The sequence below is a fragment of the Parus major genome, chromosome 1A (genome assembly GCF_001522545.3).
Source record: "Parus major isolate Abel chromosome 1A, Parus_major1.1, whole genome shotgun sequence".
NCBI classification, from domain to species: domain Eukaryota; kingdom Metazoa; phylum Chordata; class Aves; order Passeriformes; family Paridae; genus Parus; species Parus major.
The window spans coordinates 53,652,061-53,670,668 of record NC_031773.1 but is presented as its reverse complement, the minus strand read 5'-3'; the positions used below and the strand labels follow the sequence as shown (position 1 = coordinate 53,670,668).

At 40.6% G+C, this 18,608-nt stretch overlaps 1 protein-coding gene across 10 annotated transcripts in view; it reads left to right on the top strand.

Moving 5' to 3' along the window:
• TBXAS1 (thromboxane A synthase 1) overlaps positions 1-18,608 on the top strand; it is a 258,727-nt gene that overhangs the window by 79,076 nt on the left and 161,043 nt on the right. For 7 of the 10 annotated variants that reach the window (XM_033514764.1, XM_015628575.2, XM_033514763.1 and 4 more), the window contains one exon: positions 4,093-4,186. The exons of the other annotated variants lie outside the window; for them this stretch is intronic. In XM_033514764.1, the coding sequence (XP_033370655.1) occupies positions 4,093-4,186 (94 nt within the window). The remainder of the gene's footprint in view (positions 1-4,092; positions 4,187-18,608) is intronic. 10 annotated transcript variants of the gene reach the window in all.

Below are 18,608 nucleotides of genomic sequence, written 5' to 3'. Positions count from 1 at the left end.
AAAATAACGTACCTCCCAACTCCCAACAAAGAGATTAAATAACATCACGGATTTGTTTATCTCTGTGTCCCAGTTTATAGCTTTTTAGTTATTATTAGGTTGTGTATTACTTAGATGTAGAAGGAATGATGCACTTTCTGTACTGGGTGAAATTTGGGGTAATTTCAACTGGATGCTGAACTCCATGATGCAGAGTTGGTAACTCTGTAATCTTGTCTGCTAAACAAATCGATGACCCTTAATGGTAGACTACAGAATACTTTTTCTTTCAGTACTGACCTGACTGGACAGATGGCTAGTTCTGTTGATAATATATCCTTCACAACTTACATTACTTATATTTCTTCTTTTCTTTTTTTTTTTTTTCCATTGTGTTTTGTGGAGAAAAGTTAGTATTTCAGAGAGTTTGTATCTGCCATGCTGGCCTGCAGGAATGTGTTTGGCATGTTAACATTCTTTTAACAGTTGTGTTTAATATATACAGAGAGCATTTTGCTCTCAGAGGCCATCTGAATGTCTTCAAAGGGTTATTGAATTGTTTATTGATCTATTTCATTGCTGCTGTTCCTCTGGTTCTTTTTGATGTCTTGTCACTTAATTCAAAATGTAATGCCAAGCTTTTAAATTCAGGGTTGTGCAGGAAGCCGTACTTGTGTAAATATTAGGGGTATGTTTCTCTTTTGAGTGAGAATGTACTAGATTGTCCAGTAAATATTGCTGCCATCAGAGTTTTATCCTTTTCATGCCCCTCACTTCACATAGACTCATCCCTCTCTTCCTCTTAAGAAAGCTGAAGTGTCTGGGGATTTATCTTTTTAGGTTTTATAAAAGTCTAATCTCTTATTATGCAATTAGAAGCTTACAGACTAGTTCCCTGATTAAGAAAATAAATTTGATTAATTTTCTTTCCTTTAATATTTTCCATGTATTTCTCTTACATTTGTTAAATTTACTAGCTAAAAGTGTCTGTTGATTCCCTCCCTCTGCCTCCCATTAATTTATTCTATCACCTTTTGACGCTTTTTAAACTTCTTTTTAAAATCATCAGTGGCAAGGAGTTCCATAGTTAGTATATTTGTTTCTTGGAAAAGTGTTTTTTAATTTTTAATCCTGTCGCCTGAATATTCATTTGTGGACTTTCATACTATATTTTAAATTTTTGGGTAATAACTCTTAATTATTTTTTAAGCCTTGCATGATATTAAATATATTTGTCATAACCTGCTTCAGTTGTTTCTTTTTTCCATGATTAAGATTATAGCCTTTTAGCTTATTTCTTCCTTCACAGAAATGGTTCCATATCTTTGGTTATCTTGGTATCTCTTAGTATCTCTTCTGTTTCTAGATTTTGCATTTGGTTTAGCCTTTCTAGTCCATTGGCTGATCTTCTACCATCACTGTGTACCCACAGCAACAGTAGGGGGTTTCCTGATACCAGGTTAATTTTTGTGATAAAGTAATGTAGAAGTGTGTTCAGTGGCAGAGTGAGAAATAAAACTTCCCACTGGTGATAAGGCAGGTTTGGAGCTGTTTCATTTAGATGTACAGCTTCTCCAGACAAATGACTTTGCCAATGAGGCCACCCTGCCTGTTTGCACTTGCCCTGCTTTTAGCCCATCTTCCCTTCCCATAAGAGAACAAAACTCGGACACTGTTTTCCCAGTGCACCTAGGACGCAGCTCTGAGTTAGTTACTGGCCAAGTGTGTATCATGGGGGTGCTGAGTGACCAAATCATATAAATTGGCTTGTTTGAGGTATCAGCCTCATCTGGCTCAAAAGGCAGAGGTTTGTGCCACAAAGCTGTCAGATTCATGTATTGCTGGTGTTCACTCTGTGAAATGCAGGACAATTTTTTCTTTTTCCTTTTCCTTTTTTTTAAAGAAGTCCATAAGCCACTCTTTCCTCTCTCTGCCCCCCACCCAAAATACTGAGAATGAGCAGCAATATTGCAGAGATGGTGTGGGGGGGAGTTTTTAATATTTAAGGCTGCAGAAATGTTGCATTAGAAATGGTCAAAGTTAAGGCTACGTGTGCAATGTTAGATCCTTCTTTTGTGCATGCTGCCCCGACAGTCTTTGGTCACTTGCATACTGTTTGCTTTTCTGTAAAACATCAGGTATTTCAACAACACCAGAAATGCTGTAAAATCATAGAGTAGAGCTAGATGTCTTTATTGATGAGATTCCTGCTGGCTTCACCCTTTTGTTATTATATTTCAGTCTGTAGCTTGATGACACTGCTTCTCTCTCCCATCTCATTGTAAACTGTCATTCCCTACCTTTCGAAAACCTGCTTCAAATGTAACTGAATAAAAAACAGTGGAGAAAACCACATTAGGAGGGGGAAAAGGAAAGCAAATCCTCAGCTGTATGAAGCTGCCACTAATGTTCAGAAGCTGACAATGATGAACTGTTCATCTAAGTACAAATAGTCTTCACAGTCTCTGTGTTTCTTGCCTTGTGAAACAGTACTCATTATTTTTATTTTTTTTGCTTTTTAAATATTTGGTGATCAAATAATTTACTTTGTCTAGTGTAAGCCTCTGTTGCAGTCACTCTTCACTTTGCTGTACATGAAAATCAGGAGCCTGTAGACTGGTGTGCAGTGAAATGAGCAGTTAGCTGTAGCCCAGCCTGGTGTTCTGTGATCTGCCATGTATTTTACAGTGAAAACATCAGGATAGAATACTGAAAAATTGACAGGTTTTCATTGACAGGGATTTTAATCTTTATCACTGTTTACATACTGAAGATGAGGACTTTGCTATGACACAAAGGCACTTCAGGAAGATTTCAAACAGCAGCAGCGGCAAAAAAAAATATTCTCTTTGGGGATGAAAATGTATCATGTAGGCTGTTTTGTCATTTTAAAGTTAAAACATTTCTTCTCCCAAGAGTATTAGCTGAGGAAAATCTCCTATTTTTTAAAGCAGTTAAGTAGCCAAGAAGTCAGTAATATGTATAAAATGTGTAATAACTGTTGACTTCTGTGCCTTTACTCCACGATACCTTGTCATACTTGACATAGCGTCTGTGCATAGACTGAGGACACATCATTTCTATTGGGTTTGTGAGAGGGCTTGTGTTTGTGAAGGTTTGTACTGCCCCATTAAAAAAAGAAAATGGTTGCTATTCAAAAATGATTAAACCTCTGTCTCCTGATTATGATTTTTTAAAATACCTTCACAAAAGAAAATCCATTAAGAAAATAGGTACTGCGCTGTAGGAAATCTCAGCAAACAGAAGTGCACAACGAAAGTTGTGTCTTTGGGTAATCAAAGCTGCTGCTGCTAGCTCCTGCTCTTTCAGGTTTCACTAATTGAAGTCGATCGACTTAAATCCATTGTTTGTATTAAGAAAGGGGGAGGGGAGGAAAGAGAAAGGCTCTGGGGTTGGGTTTTTCTTATTTTCTTTTTTCTGGTATTGTCTCTGTCAACATGCCACAGTTTCATCTGAAACAAGGGATGCATGAAGCTTTTCAGTCTGGGTTTTGTTCCCCCGTATTTTTTATATTTGTTTAATTTGCTGACTGGCAGCTTTAGAAAATCACTTAATCAGCATATCTGGCCCAAATACTAGGCTTGACTTGAACATACTGACAGTGTCTTGGCTCATGGACAACTGAGACTAGTTTGAATTTTTGTTGTGTGATCTGTATAGGTAGAGGTGACGGAAGAAGAAAATAATAATCTGAAAATCTGTCTTGCTCCTTTTCTAGCAATGCCACAGGAGTCAAGCCCCAAATGCTTCTTTTGATCTCGTTTGTAACCTCATGTAGCTTTGGAGAGTCACTTCTGACTTTTAAGACCCTCTGTGGGAAGAGGAGCAGCTCTCTAATTCCACTGCTCAGTTTTGCAGGCTTGTGTTTGAGTCACTTGGTCCTTTTGCCCTCTCTGAAGCAGCAGTGTATTGCATTTACTTTTGTGACCTGAGGAGCTGCCAACCAATGTCATCACATTGGAAGTTCTGTCTGACCAACACAGAAAGCATCTTTTCCCTCTCTGAATCCAGGGAAGTTACCTGAACTAGTTACTGTGGCAAGTCATACCATAACAAGATACAAAATTAACTTACTGCCTTATTTTTTTCTAGGTACTCCACATCTGCGTTCTCCAAACTAAGCAAAGTAGGGATCCAGCATCCTCCACCTCTTCCTTTCATTGGAAACCTGCTCTTTTTCCGAGAGGTAGGGTATGTTTTCCTTTCTATCAATCAAAGTGATGGGAAAAGTGGATAGGAGGCAGGAGGAATTGAAGGGAATCCTGCAGTTCACTGGTACCACCTCTTCAGGCATGTCCCTCTGGAAAGGACAAGCAAAACAGCTTTTTGAATGAATTGGTAGAAACACTTGTGTTTAAGCAGCTCTAATACCAGGGTAAAGTACTTGCGGGAAAGAAAATGTGTAAGCTCCTGCAGTTAATTACTTGAGCTTTTCCAAGAAAGTTCATGCCCTCAGTGAAACAAACTTAGTTATGTGAATAGAGCAGATTATGTTAACTAGCCCCAACTGGTTTGTTCTGAGTCGTTTTGGCTCCTACAACCTTTCTGTTTGTTTGCACTTTTGCTGATTGTACACATTTATTTTAAAGTCTTTAATGTTGCTTGCTCCCAAGCAGTAACTGGAATTAGGTACTGCTGGATGTTGTTGCTCTGTGCCACAAATATTAGGGCTGTGAGGAAGAGCAAGTGGGGTCATTTTGCCTCCAGATTTTATTCCCTTATTTTTCTTACCCATCCTCTTTCAGTAGACTGCTGATGCTGTGTTTTGTTCCTTGTTCCATTTCAGTGGTATTGCTGAGGGTCCAGGATATCTTAATAACGAGGATCTGCCATTTCTCTGGTTGGATCTTACAGTAAAATCTCTCCATTGTGTCTCTGTTCCAGACCAACAACTTTTCAGGAAATCTGGGCCAGCTCCAGCTGCTGCCCAGTTTTCCCTTTTAAGTGCACAGTCATCAATATCCATGCTGAGATTTGAATTATTAACGAGAATATATTGCCTCTTACCTTGGTCTTCATGGTGATTGTTCTGTCAATATCTGACTCATTATTAGATAAAACCTTTTTAAATACCAGTTTTACATGTACATCTGATTTCATTTAGAAAATAGCATAAAAGGTAGACTTAATCTGCTCTAGATTAATTTGAGCTGGAATTGGCAGGGTGACTTTAACTTACAAGGGATTCTGATGGTGTAGAATGCGGACCAGTTCACTCTTTGGGTTTCAGTTCAGCTGGATGGCAGAAAGCCACTCATTCTGTAGCTCTTTAGTGGTGAAATCCAGATATCATTAGTTACCTGCTAACACTTGCTGTTAGGTAAAGGTGCCTAGAGACTAAGTTATTTTGGTGTGTTTTAGGTGGGCTTGCCCTGTACCAGCGTAGAAGTGTAAAGGTTTTGGCACGTGACCCAAAATGATCGTAAGATCCGTTAGGCAAATTTCATTACTAGAATAGCATTCATTAAGTTAACTTAAATAAGACTAATTCAAAAAACCTTGATTTTTCAACCCTTTAGGAAGAAAAATAAATTAAAGGTAGCTGAGAAATTGTATCTTGGGATACCATGAAATAACCATTTTGGAACAGTCGAGTGGTGCAAAGCCACAAGCACTGCCAGGCTGTGTGTCCAGCACTTTGGCACTTCACCACCCATCTTCTCTACCATGCTATCACTGCCAGTAGGAACAGGAAGAGAGGAGCCCAGGCTCTTGGTAATTTTTCTTCCTCCCCTCATGTATTTTACCATTTTTTCTGGATCTGCTGCTGAGGCTGCTTTCTTAGAATAGTGCCCATAGCAATGGGCCAGTAATGGGAGCCCTGCTTTTATACTGCAGGCTCTTGTCTATGAGAGCACTTTCAGGGACACAAATGCTCTCACTGCAGTCAGCAGAGGACATCATCCACTTTCCCTTTCCCAGCATGGGAGAACCATGGCCTGCCCATCACATTACTGGAAAGAGGGATGGTTTTAGGGGCTTAGCTGCTAGGAACACAGCTGTGCATGAGTAGCAGCATGTTGGGGTTGGGTTTATTATTATAAATAAATAAATAAAAATAAATAAATAAATGATACTTTTTTTTTTTTAATAGGAAGTAAAAAAAGGTTGATTTGTTCTGTTGCTCCATCTATAACATAAAGAAGTTCTTGCCTTTCCATGTTTATGCAACCATTCTCTATTCCACCCCCGAAACAGCAGTTTGGAGAGTCTCCCTTTTAAACAGGCTGCCTCTTTCGTAGCATTGCTAATCTTGTGCAGGAAAAACATGAGCCACACTCCCATTAAATCACCAAACTAGTGCTTTCAAACCATGAACATTTATTTCAAAGGAATTAATGAATGGTGACTAAGAGGAATGAATTGATATGTGCTGTGTGGGAATCTGCATATGTGTAATTCATGCATTTCCTGTGTTGAATTTGGTCTGCAAATTAACAGGGGTTGAAAAGCCCTGCACACAACTGAGATCTGGAAGATAAAAGGAAATCAAGAAGCTTCAACATATAAAGCCTTGCAGTGTAAAAAATGTCCTCATCTCATGGATTCAGGCTTTTCTCCTAGAATATGATTGCTAGAAATGTAAGGAAAAAAAATAAAGCAGAAGATGAAGTCCCTTTGACATAATAGAGTAAATCTAGGACCTGGGAATTTAAGACAGAACATTAAATGTCCAAATATCTCAACAAAATTGTGTAAGCAGTATTTTACAATTTATAATGGTATAAATTCAAGGGTTTGCTTGTCTTCTCCCTTACTTGTGTGTAAGTCACTTCCACTGAAATAAATGGAGTTTCCTATTTTGCTGCACTGTGCATGTAAACAGAGCTTCAGGCCTTACCCTTTTTTTTGCAATTCTTTTTTAAATGTGCCTGAAAACAAAGGAACAGTGCAAGCAGGATTTGACCAGTAGTGCTGGGTTGTGGGGTATTCAATAAACTTTCAAAGGTATTTTAAACAAAAAAAAATTATTAATGAGATTGTTGTTTTTTTTTTTTTAAGAATTATTTCAGTGATTTCTTGAACAGTGTATTTTCTTTGAGTAAAATAATAGTAACTGTTAATATAGTGTCTCTGAGAGAGGAAAAGGAAGTGTGGAAAGTAAAGGGGCTAAGGAGAATGCAACAGGAAAGACCTATCTCCATCACAGAAAAGGAGAGTTTAAGAGCTGGCTTGGGGAAAACAAAGTTATTTTACTGTAAGTCACTTCTTCTCTCTCAAGTAAAATAAAGGGAGATAATCACACTCTGAAACTAAAACATATCCGAGTTAATCGGCTTATCTCAACAATGAGAAGATAGGAAATTATTGCAGTTCTGCAGCTGGGAAATTATCTGAGTCCAAGATATTAGATTAAAAATTCTTCCATTGCATGAGAACAATTTGTGGTGGGTAAGTCTGATGTAATAGTAAATATGATTAGGCTGCTTAAAAAAAGCAGCATGTTCAATTTTTTTTCCAATAACTGAGCAGACTTGCAGCCAACAGACTGCTGTTTTGCTACAAATTCCTGACTGCTCACCTCTCCATGTGCTGCATTTTTCCTATGAGTCTGGAAAAACGTGAGGGTTGTTTGTGATAGCTGTGTAATGGTTGATGCAGGGGTATTCACAGCATGGACTTTCACACATGGATCTGTAAGGGCTTTATAGCAGTAGATTGCAGAAAAATTAAACCAAACTCTTTTATCAATTCCCAGGCTAATGATTTTATTACGTGACAAACGCTCTGAAAACTGTGAAGCCACATACCTGCATCACCTTTTCTCTCACTTGACCTGTTGCTATGGCTGTGCTGTGCTTTTCTCCCCCTTTCCCACTCCATTCCTAAAATGACAGCTATACTGTTTTTAAATGTCATTGACTCTGACATTTGCACGGCTCTGGTCACCTGGTACTGTACCTGTGCGCACTGCTCCCTACCCAGCCTCCTGGAGAGCTGCAGCAGCTTTGGGGCTGCCCCTGATGTTTTGGGGTGGTGGTAGGTGTGTGGGTTGCTGCCTTGTTTTGCTCCTCAGTAGGTGGGGATGTGCAGTTGCGTGCAGCTGAGTGATGTGCTTTGGGTCCTTACAATGGCGTGATCATGTGTTGCTTTCCTCCTATTACTCCTAGCAAGCTCCAGTGATGCTTTTGACTGTCTGTGTGCTTGCATCCCTGCCTTGCATGTTAATGAAAGACATCACTCTCTTTAGCCCCTCTCAGCTTGGACAGGATACTCTTTGTTTACTCTGTTTATTTCAGTCTGGCCTACTTGTAGATTCTGGCCTACCCCGGGGCGGCCCATTTCTGCTGAATGGAAGTGGGGGCTGTGTGGGTGCTTTGTCTTGCTTTCAGTTTGGGATCTGGCTGGGCTGTGTTGTTTTATGGCTGATGGGTGGGAGTGAAAAGGGGGGAGTGCAGGGAGGAAGCAGAGAGCAAATATTATTTTTTTTCTTTGCTACGCATCTGCCAAAAGCATCCTTTGAGTTGGACGTAAAGGAAAATAAAAGGCAGAGTCCCTTGCAGGAGTGAAATTACCCCATGTCTAATTTTTAGCCTAGAAAGCACTGTGTGGGTGCTTAGAGAGAGAGGCTGCAGTGTTTACTGCTCTGGAATTTAATGACACAGCATTCAAACCTAAACAAGGTTGAAGAGAGGCAAACAGTGAGGGGAGCAAAAAGGGGGGAAAGGGAGGAAAAGGAGCTCTCGGGCTCTGGACCTGGATTGAATTACAAGAATAATATGACTTATATTGACAGTGAAAGCCTGCATATGGTTTTGTGTTTCTTTGTGCTGATAAACAACAGAGGAATGAGATAGGGAGTGTGTGTTTTGCAACTTGATAGCTATTTGTGTGGAACCAGAAAGGTAGGCTGTGGCATCACCAACCAACCTGTCTTTGTCTCCCCCAGATGCCTGTGTGCATCTGCTGTGGGCTTCTGACTGCCAGAGCAGACCTCTTGGGGTGATCCAGGTCTTCTCTTATATCCTGGGAGTGCCACCACCCTAGACTGGGAGGCGTGTACATGCATGTGGTGCAGATCTAAACCTTGCCATTTCACTGTCTGCAACATGACAGAAAACCTGCAGTTAGATGTGGATTTATGTGTATATTTCTACATCTATAAAGCCAGTCTTTCTTCCCTTTAAAGGTGTGTTTTTTCCTAGTTTCATCTGATAGTCTGTGTTACCTCCTTTGATCAGATGTTAGCATTGTCAGATAACCTGACAAAGTTGGTGCAGTGTCTTTTTGTGGGAACCTAAAGCAGGAAATCAAGACATTAAGACAATTGGCTGTCTCCCACTTGACTAAATGCTATTTGCAGCCTTCAGCGATAGTACAGCCTTCAGCCTCAGCTTCTGAGATGAGCATCAGGTAGAGCTGTGCTGTAGCTCACCCCAGCTTCTCCCTGCACTGGTGGGGGTCTCAGCAGGGTGAGCCAGTGTCTGGGGGAGCAGTGTGTGCACCTCAGAGACCCTTCTGTAGAGACACAATGTCCTCAGCTTCTTTGCACTTGCAGCATTTCCCATAACCGTGTTTGCAAGATACACCTGAATGTGACGTCAACTTTAAATAACGTTTATGGATGCTGAGACAGTATTAGGGTGCAGAAAGCACTGGTAGATTTCATGTGATAGAGAAAGGGGATGAATCCTCTCTGTCTTGCTGGTAAAAGATGGTGACTCATGCAATGAAGGTGGTAGTGGTCATGACAGATGCCTTTGCTCTTCTGTCTCTTCATACAATTTTTCCTTTGAGGGAAGAAGCAATTCCTTTTTGTGTTACAAGGAATGGTGTGCTGATGATGTGGCTTTTTCCTAGAGCAGCTCTAACATTTATTTTTGTGCAGGACTGTGTGTATGCTTCCCATAGACCTCGGCAGTTGCCCCTAGAAGGAGATGCAGACTTCATTAATGAGCATCATCATGTTTTTGGTGTCCCTTAACCCATGCTTTAGTTGTTCTTTTTGACACACTTCATACTTGCCTTCTTAAATGCTGCGGGGGAGGAGGTGGGGAAGAGGCAATGGTTGAGGCAACTGGTAGCTCTTAAGTGGAGAGAGGATGATGTTTTCTGTGGCAGCACAGAAAGTGAGAAGAGACTCCCTAATCATGCTCCTGGCTTTCCTCAGACTCTCAGTGTGGTTTTGGTCAAGTCTGACTGGAGCAAAGGTTTCTTCTTTTCTGGGTAAGCAAACCTCTTTCTTTTGCTTCTCCTTAGGCCTCTTTTATCCACCTGCAAAACAGTAAAGATGGTGTTCTTGAATACATAGGTTTGCTTTTTGATCAGGTTATGGTGAAACATTTTGGACAACTCCTCTGGAACCTGTTAGGTTTGGGGAAGCTGATATCACTGTCTTGAATGGACTGGGACCCTCCAAGGCCAGAGGGAATTTATATGATTTTGCAATATTTGCAGAGCAATTGGGGCTGTGAATGAATGCCAGGCCCGAGTTCTGGCCTGTGAATGAAGGTATCTGAGTGAGGTGGTCCCCAAGATAGCAGTCCTGAAGGATACTTCTCTTCTATGCCATCCTTGACCGCTGTCCTTTGATGGGTTTCTGGTGGCAGCTGCCAAATGACTACCCAAGATCAGTCAGAGCAGAGGTCTGCATCATTAAAATGACACCTGGCTTGTGAAAATGGTGTAGGGAAGTTTGCCACGTGTTTTATCTTTTGGAGAGTATATTTGCACGTTCATCACATAACCCTCTGGAATTTGCTATGCAGCCTGCTCTTCAAGCAGCGTGTACTGCTAAATTAAGGCCTGACATGCAGCAACAGTGAACCCAAGCAACTGAGCACACAGTGTTTGGGCTGAGAGAATGTGTAGTTGCAAAGGTAGTAGCATAAAGGTAGAGCCAGAGTAGTCACAAGCCAGACTTTACCTTGGGCTCCGGAAGAAGTAGGGACCCTCACCTTGAAAAGCAGCAAAGTAGGGATGTGTTTGAACAGGGGAATTCCAATAGCTGTTGGAGTAAACTCTATGGGCTTTGACATGTGAACTTCTAAAAAGCAGCACTACTTCTTGGGTGTGACTGCCTTCTCTTCAGTTTTGCCTGTAGTTGCATTGGCCTGGAAGGAATGGGGCTGGAATAGATAAAATCTTTTAGTCCTTGAAATTAAGAAAGAAAGCAACAGTCAGAGATATGATGAATAAGACCAATTCTTGTTATTTTACATGAAATTGTAACTCACTCACATTACCTGTCAATTTGGAGTTTGGAAGCATCCTATGTTGTTCACCTTCTTATTCTATGTGGAGAACCCCGCATCCAGAAATCCAGTACTTCTATGTCAGCAAGAGAAGTATGTATAATAATGGCCAGGTATCAGTTGTAATGCTAAAATTATAACAGGCTCAGATTGGGTATTGTGAACAGTTGTTATCCATGAGCCAACAAATTTAGCAGAGTCTTAACTTCATTAGCAGTGTCTAAATGCATTAGCCATATGCTCCTCAGCATATGGGTAAATACATAACAATTTATTTTCATTAGGGTTTTCTTACAAGTGCTGCTAACCCAAGCTCCACTAGAAATGTTTACAGCACGACATGTCTTTTCAGATAAGAGGCTGGCTTTCTGTACAGCAAGTCATCCTGAAAGGGTGACAAGCAAGATATATCCTTGTCCTTTCTGGGAATAGGCAGGTACAGCTGCTGTGGGTCTGATCCACTGCATATAGCTAGGCTTGGTTTCTGTAAGGCTTTATTAAAATGAAGGCTTTGAAGAACACCCTGTTAAAACACGTGCTGGTAAATCCCTGGTATTCATTGTGTGCTGCCTTCTGGTTGCCTGCAGTGCACCTAGGATGGCATCACCACCTGGTAGCTTTGTAAGACTCATGATCTTCTGGGTTCTTCCCACTTTCCCCCTTCCCAGGCAGGATGTAGAGTTGAAATCTAACTTTCCCTAAGAGGGACTGAGCGTGAAATCAGGTCATACTCATGGCCTGTAGCCAAATTAATGTGATGGAAAGGCAGGGTGAGTTTGTAGGGTAGGCACTGGGCAGGACTGTGAGGGCTTCAGTAACTGCGAAGTGGCACTTGTAACTTGGCCACTGTGTGCTCGGCATTCTTCTAATTTCTCAGAAATAAATGAAAAGCTACTTTCTTTACAGCTTTTTTTCTGAATTTCCGTTTATTTTTTTTTTATAAGCATTTATGCAGCTTGATCCTGAAGAACAAGTTGCTTAGAAAGACATTGAAGAGTAAGAAAGGACCAATCTTATCAGAGAGGTAGAAAGTTCAAAAGTTAAACTGTTTCTCCACAGCCTCAGTGGCTTCGGTGCATGTCTAAATTTGGATGGTAATGTGAAACAAGAATCAGCTAGAGTTGGAATCTAATCAGGGTTTTTTTTGAGACCTGACTGGGTTTTTTATTGTGGTTGGGTGGTTTCTTGGTTGGTTGGTTTTTAGAAAAGAAGAATCAACAGAAAGTCTAAACAAACCTGTGTGCTTTAAAAAGAAATGTGTTTCAAATTGCTGTATTTTCTTTCTGACTTTGTCATCATGGAGTGCTGATGAATGGATGAATTGAATGATTGTCTTTGGTTGTCCTTGGACTTTTAAATTTTTGATTTTGTTTATTAATTATTAGCTATTTTCCCCCACTTAGATTCTTTAATTTTGTAATATTCTATGAATTTTAAGAGATTTATAAAAAGGCAGAGGGAAAAGTGAAGTGAAGAGCTATCTTTGGATAGTTGTCCTGGGAAGTTTTAAATATTCAGGTAGCAAAAAAACCTCACTAAACATTGGTAACTTATTTTATGTTATTAGAAGAAAATTGAAAATTATCAAGAGAAAAAGAAACTGAGCTACATGTTTCAAAATATTCTTAACTATGTATTTTCATAATAAAGTATGCAAGAAATAAACATTAAAATAATTGTAAATTAGTCTTTGCTATTTGATGAATTTCTGTAGTTTTTATGTATTATATCTGATGGCTTTTATTTGTTTCTGTGAGTATAGAAAATTGTTAACTTTTATAGGCAGGATGATGCCTGAGTTGGTTTAGGCAGGATTAGTGAAAGTTAGGCTAAGGGAGCAATAAGAAGTCACATACATTGATGAGTTTAAATATTCTCTGTGAAGCTGAGTGGGACTTTAAACATGGCTTTCATTCTTCTGAATGGCGCTTTCCCTGTTCACTCAAAAGGTAAAAGGGGAAAAAATGCATGGAAAGAGAAAGTGTTGCAGGGAAGCCTCTCTTTGGACACATAGAGAAAGGGGATGGTGAGCACCAAAGTCTTCCCTAATTTGCCTTCATTTGCTTTTATTTCCATGTATTGAGAAAAAGCAGGGGGTGATAAGGCCTAGATAGGATAAGGGATGTTGTGGCCTTAGAGAATTGTCTAAGAAGAAAGCACAGAGGGGGTTATGAGTTAGAAATTGGTGATTGATACATGATTTTTGCAGAGACGTGAACACATCTGCCTTGATCTGTTAATACGCTGCAACATGTGGTACATTGTCAGAAGTGTGTGATGAGGCAGAAGGAGGAAGTGGAACACTTGATTTATCCTTATTTTTGTTCCACTTCTGAAGGCAATCTAGGGAAGAAGCACCTTGCAGCCAAGGTGATGTGGAAAAGACACTTGATCACAGAGAAGGGGGAAATGGGAGAGCTTTGGGGGGAAAAAAGCTGTTGGTGACCTTATATCAGAGGTCTCTATTTTAATAAAGAGTCTCATAAAGTTCATCACAGATAGAATTAGAGACCTTGCAAGTATCTTGTAGTTATATTTGTGTTTATATTTCTCCCTACTTCTTTTGTTTTCCCCCCAGTGCCCCAGGGAGCCATCTCTAAGACCTCATAAACGCGAGATTTCATTTTCTAATGCTATTTCATTTCCTGGATGGAGGACCTGCCACGAGAAGACCAGACCTCAAATTATAATAGCCCTATAAATAACTCCCTAAGGCAAAGGGAAAAAAGAAAGCCTTTGAAAGACAACCGCAAATGCAAAAATGGAGGTTTTGGGTTCTTGCAGAACCAGACTAGGCAGTTCTAGTTAGAACATGGTTAATTTTTGTGTTTCCTTGTTTATCTCTTTGCATTATTTATGTACAAAATTATATCTCAAAAGTCTTCAGTGGTCTTTTGCTTCAGCCTAATTTTCTACAGCGTTTTGATGGCTTTTGGCCTGTCTTTAGATCCTGCAAAAAAATGGTATTTCCAGGTAAAATTGAAAACAATCCAACAAACTGACTAAAACAAATACAATGATGGATTGAGTAAAAATAGTCTAAAAATGCAACTTCTTTCTGGGTGAAGTAGTTTTAATTCAGCAGACCCAGACAGTCTGCCTGCTTTCTGCTGGAAATCTGTGCGGAATTGGCACATCGACTAGAATAAAAACATTCCCGAGGAATCGGCGTGTTCTGTCAAAACATTTGAACAGCTCCTGTCTCCCAGAGCACAGCACTGCTCTGGAGCCGGCAAGGGAGCTCTGCAGCGCGTGGTTCAGGCTTCCCCTCCAACCTCCCATCTCAAATCCACCTTTTTGCATAAGCATGGGCCAAGTGTTTCAGGTTCAGTTATATTTAGCTGTGGAGGTAGTAGAGAAGGCAGTTTACAGGAGCCCTTTGCACTGTGTTTGGACCGGTGGAAGGCTGTCCTTCCCCTGTTCCTGCTAAGGCTCTGTTGTACGTGGAATCTTATAGGGTGCAAAAGATTTTTGGGTCCAACCGTGATCAGTGCCAAATCCACCACCAAACCATGTCTCTAGGTGTCTCATCTACAGGTCTTTTAAATACCTCCAGGCATGGTGACTCAACTGCTTCCCTAAGCAGCCTGCTCAGAGCTTGACAGCCCTTTTGGTGCAGAAATGTTTCTTAGTGTGTGAAGCAAAAGTCACTGAGTTAAGGTTGGAGGATCCCAGCATCTTCCTGGAGTAGACTGGGTCAACACAGTGGCTGGGGACAGATAGGGTGGGAAATGTGAGCTCCAGGAGAAGTCCTGCTGTGCAAGGATGGGACTCCCCTCCAACAGATGTCTCAGTGCCATGTCTTTTGCTGCTGCATGACTCTGCTACATGTGAGGTTACCCTCCAGCAGCAAAGTTCAACCTCTGTGTTGTGGACTAATAATAATAGTAGTAGTAATAATAACAACAATAACAATAATTTTTATTATTTGATCAATTAAAAAAAAAAGGTAGTCTTTGGCTAGAAAGTGGTACGCAGCAATTACAGTGTTTAACAGAGCAAAGTGTGATGAAACTCAGCCTTTTCAGTTTGACACCGATTGCTTTACTTTTGCTAAGGAGCATCTTGGTCCACCAGCACCGAAATGAAGTAGGACTTGCTAGTAGGCTCTGCTCGCTATCAATGAGACTGGTAAAATCAGGCCTGCAGAGGATTTACTAGAGATACTGTCTGTCTGTTACGGAGACTAATTGCTAAGGAATGTAATTGTATCATTCCTGTTACCAAAATTGATATTCCCTGCCTGCCTCTAACTAAATTAGTTTTATTTTTGCAGAGTTTTGGAGCTGTTGCATGCTAGGGCGTCATGGTGGACAGCAGGCAGTCGGTGTGAGAAACAAATGAGGTTTTTCTTTATACTTGACAGAAAGGTGTGTCTTAAGCAGTACTTTACTGTGCGGATGCAGTAGCAGATGGGGTCCTTTAAGGCTGTACATGTGCCAGTAGCCTGTCTGGATGAATATCCATGCTATTCTTTTAACACCAGGAGGAAATTAAAGCCCAAATAAGCCACTTCTCTTCCCCCGCCCCTTCCGGTCAGGGAGGGACCAAAAAAGTGCCTGACTTTTGCTGCTGAAAGCACTCCTCACAGCGATGATGTGGCTGGTACGGAATAACAGCATGGTCACACCCACACAGTGCTGAAAGTCTACACCCTTTCTGTAACCAGGGCAGTCTTGTACCTGCTTGTCTAAGCCCATCCAGCAGAAAAAGCATTTATAAATCAGCATAAAAGTAAACAAGGTGGGAAGGCAAGCAACCCGATGTATGTGGTTATCTTGTGTATGTGCTTATCTTGTGGCACATGCCCAGATAGCAATTTGGTATCCTTTAGAATACAAGTGGCATCACTGATGTGATGGACAATGACCTGTGCCAGCCCGAGCACGGAGGACAGAGGTGTATCACAGACCAGCCCTAGATCTGCATGCATTAGTGTCAGCACAGCAGACTTGCAGGGGATGGGCTGTGAATGTGCATTCCTAACTCTATTAATTATCCCCTGGGCCAGACGGGCCAGATGTGTTGCATTGCATAGGCAACATATTTAATCTGTGAATGATCATTCCTGATGGATCCCCTCCAGACAGTCCAAAAGTTACATTACTGAGCCCCAGCCTATTTTACACAGAAAGACAAGACCACCCAATCCAGTGTCTTTAGGGAAGGGAGAAGGTGGAATTGCTGTGATTTCACATTTTATCAAGCGGCTGTGTGCTCCATGGACAAAATGCTTATGTACTGGTGTCTAATCCAAGGAAGCTAAAGCTGTGTTTTGGTACCCCAAAGTGTAACCATATGATTTGTCACAGGAGTTAACAGGTATTGGTACTTCTAAATGTTTCTATAACTACTTTTATTTAGTTATGCGAAGTCTAGCCTGCTGCACTTAGTTTTGTCTTAAGCATATACTATGCTGAAAAAATATTGTCACCTTTGGGACTCAGGTTTCTGGAAACTGAGGTTTCCCACCCCTGAAAACTTTGGACAGGGCTCTGGGGAACCTGATCCTGTTGAAGGTGTCCCTGCTGACTGAAGGTGGTTGGACTAGAAAGCCTTTAAAGGTCCCTTCCAACCCAAGATATTCTATGACCAAAAAGATGAAAAGGTAATTCATCACAGTATGGCCATAGGGGAGTGGGAAAACACGATAAAATCCTTCTCTGAACTATTACAGAAACTATATGTTAAAAGGCTTTATGTTATTATTGTTGTTATTTAACTATATGTTAAAAGACGTTTCACAGTGATGAGCCCATCTTTGGATAGGTGAGGTAACAGACTGGAACAACGGCGTCAGGATTGAAGCCTCTTAATGCATTGTATTACTGTCCTGTAAAAGTCTGGAACTCAGGTTTGTGCAGAACTTACCACTGTCCTAACACAGGAGCATTCCCTTGATATGCTGAAAGCTTATCATCTGGAGAGGGAGACTTGAAAGAAAGGAAGTGTGCTTGCAGTTTTCTGGGCAAGGAAACTGAGGGCTGTGGCTGTAACACTTCTGCTTCACCACCCACTGAGATGAAGACCCAAGCGTCCACTGGGCATGGGAGCAGGTAGCCAGTGGTTCCTGAGCTTGTGCAGGAAGAGGTTGTGACAAGGACTCTGGACTTGCATCTGCAACCAGTAGGCTCTGGCACAGTACCACAATTGATGCTCCCTGTTGCTGCAGGAAAAGCTTATGTTACACCCAGGAGGATAATGCCTCAAAACATCCCCTCTGGAATAAACAAGTACCTTAAGCTGAGTTCAAACCCAACCTGCTTTTCTACTACTTTTGTAGTCGGTTTAGTAATTTTCATTTGGTTTAGGAAAAATAGAAATAAGTGTTAAATTCATGCTTAAAAGATTACATCTCTTCAGACAGATTTGTTATCCTTTTTCTCATTTTCAACAAGTAAACTTGCTTTTGCAGCAGAGATTTTGACATTAAGTGTCTTGATAGAATAATAGGCATGAGATGGATTGCAATCTATTGCCTCAAGACTTTGCCAATCATAAACTAAAATCAGTTAATGCATTGAGTTAAATCTTGCTGTATTGGGCAATGTGCTAGTAGTATTAAAAAAATCAATCCAGAAAATATATTGATTATATTATCTCCATAGCAACAAACAATAATAGGATAATGTTAGCTTAATAATTGTGCTTTGTGAAAACCTTTCAGAATAATTACTGCATTGTGGTCTTTTCACAATGTGGAATGCAATAATGCTTCTTCCTTGACTGCAGTCACCATCAGCACTGCGTCAAGAGATGTTGTTTTTGTGTGCATGCATATGTATTCATGGGTAATTTTGCTCCGGGTGAAACAATTCAGCAGACTATTTTGGGATCCATTTTTAAATGGTCAAGACCACAAATTGGCAATTGTTTTCCATGTGGCTTGTTTTCTCCCACCCCCTCTGACAACTGGCTACTGTAAAAAGAGGTCGTTAACATTCCTTTCCTGCCTCTTTCTTTACAAGGCACAAAGATTTTGGCATGTAACAAAACTAAATGTCCAGCTACTCTGTTAAGGATCTGTGAGAGAGAGGAACTCTGCTCTGAAGACTGTGCTTCATATCTGTTCCTTTAATTGAATTTAATCTATCATCCTCTAGGAATGACTTGTTCTGCAGGAGCTGAGATATTTGCCTGTATTTTAGGGGACCTGGTTCTCTTGTGCATCCTACATTGTCATATAAATAATAACCTGAGGTTGTTATGAATATATAGAGATACTTTCCTACATATAAGTAGGGAGGTGTACATATAACATTTTTAGCCTGAAATTTTGGCAGGAGAGTCAGAGGACTGATATATACACTCTTCATCTGGGTCTTGCTCTTCCACATCAACCCTGTAATTTATATCTTGAGTTAAAAAGAGGCATTAACACAAATCCATGATGAAGAAGCCAAGTTTTTGGAG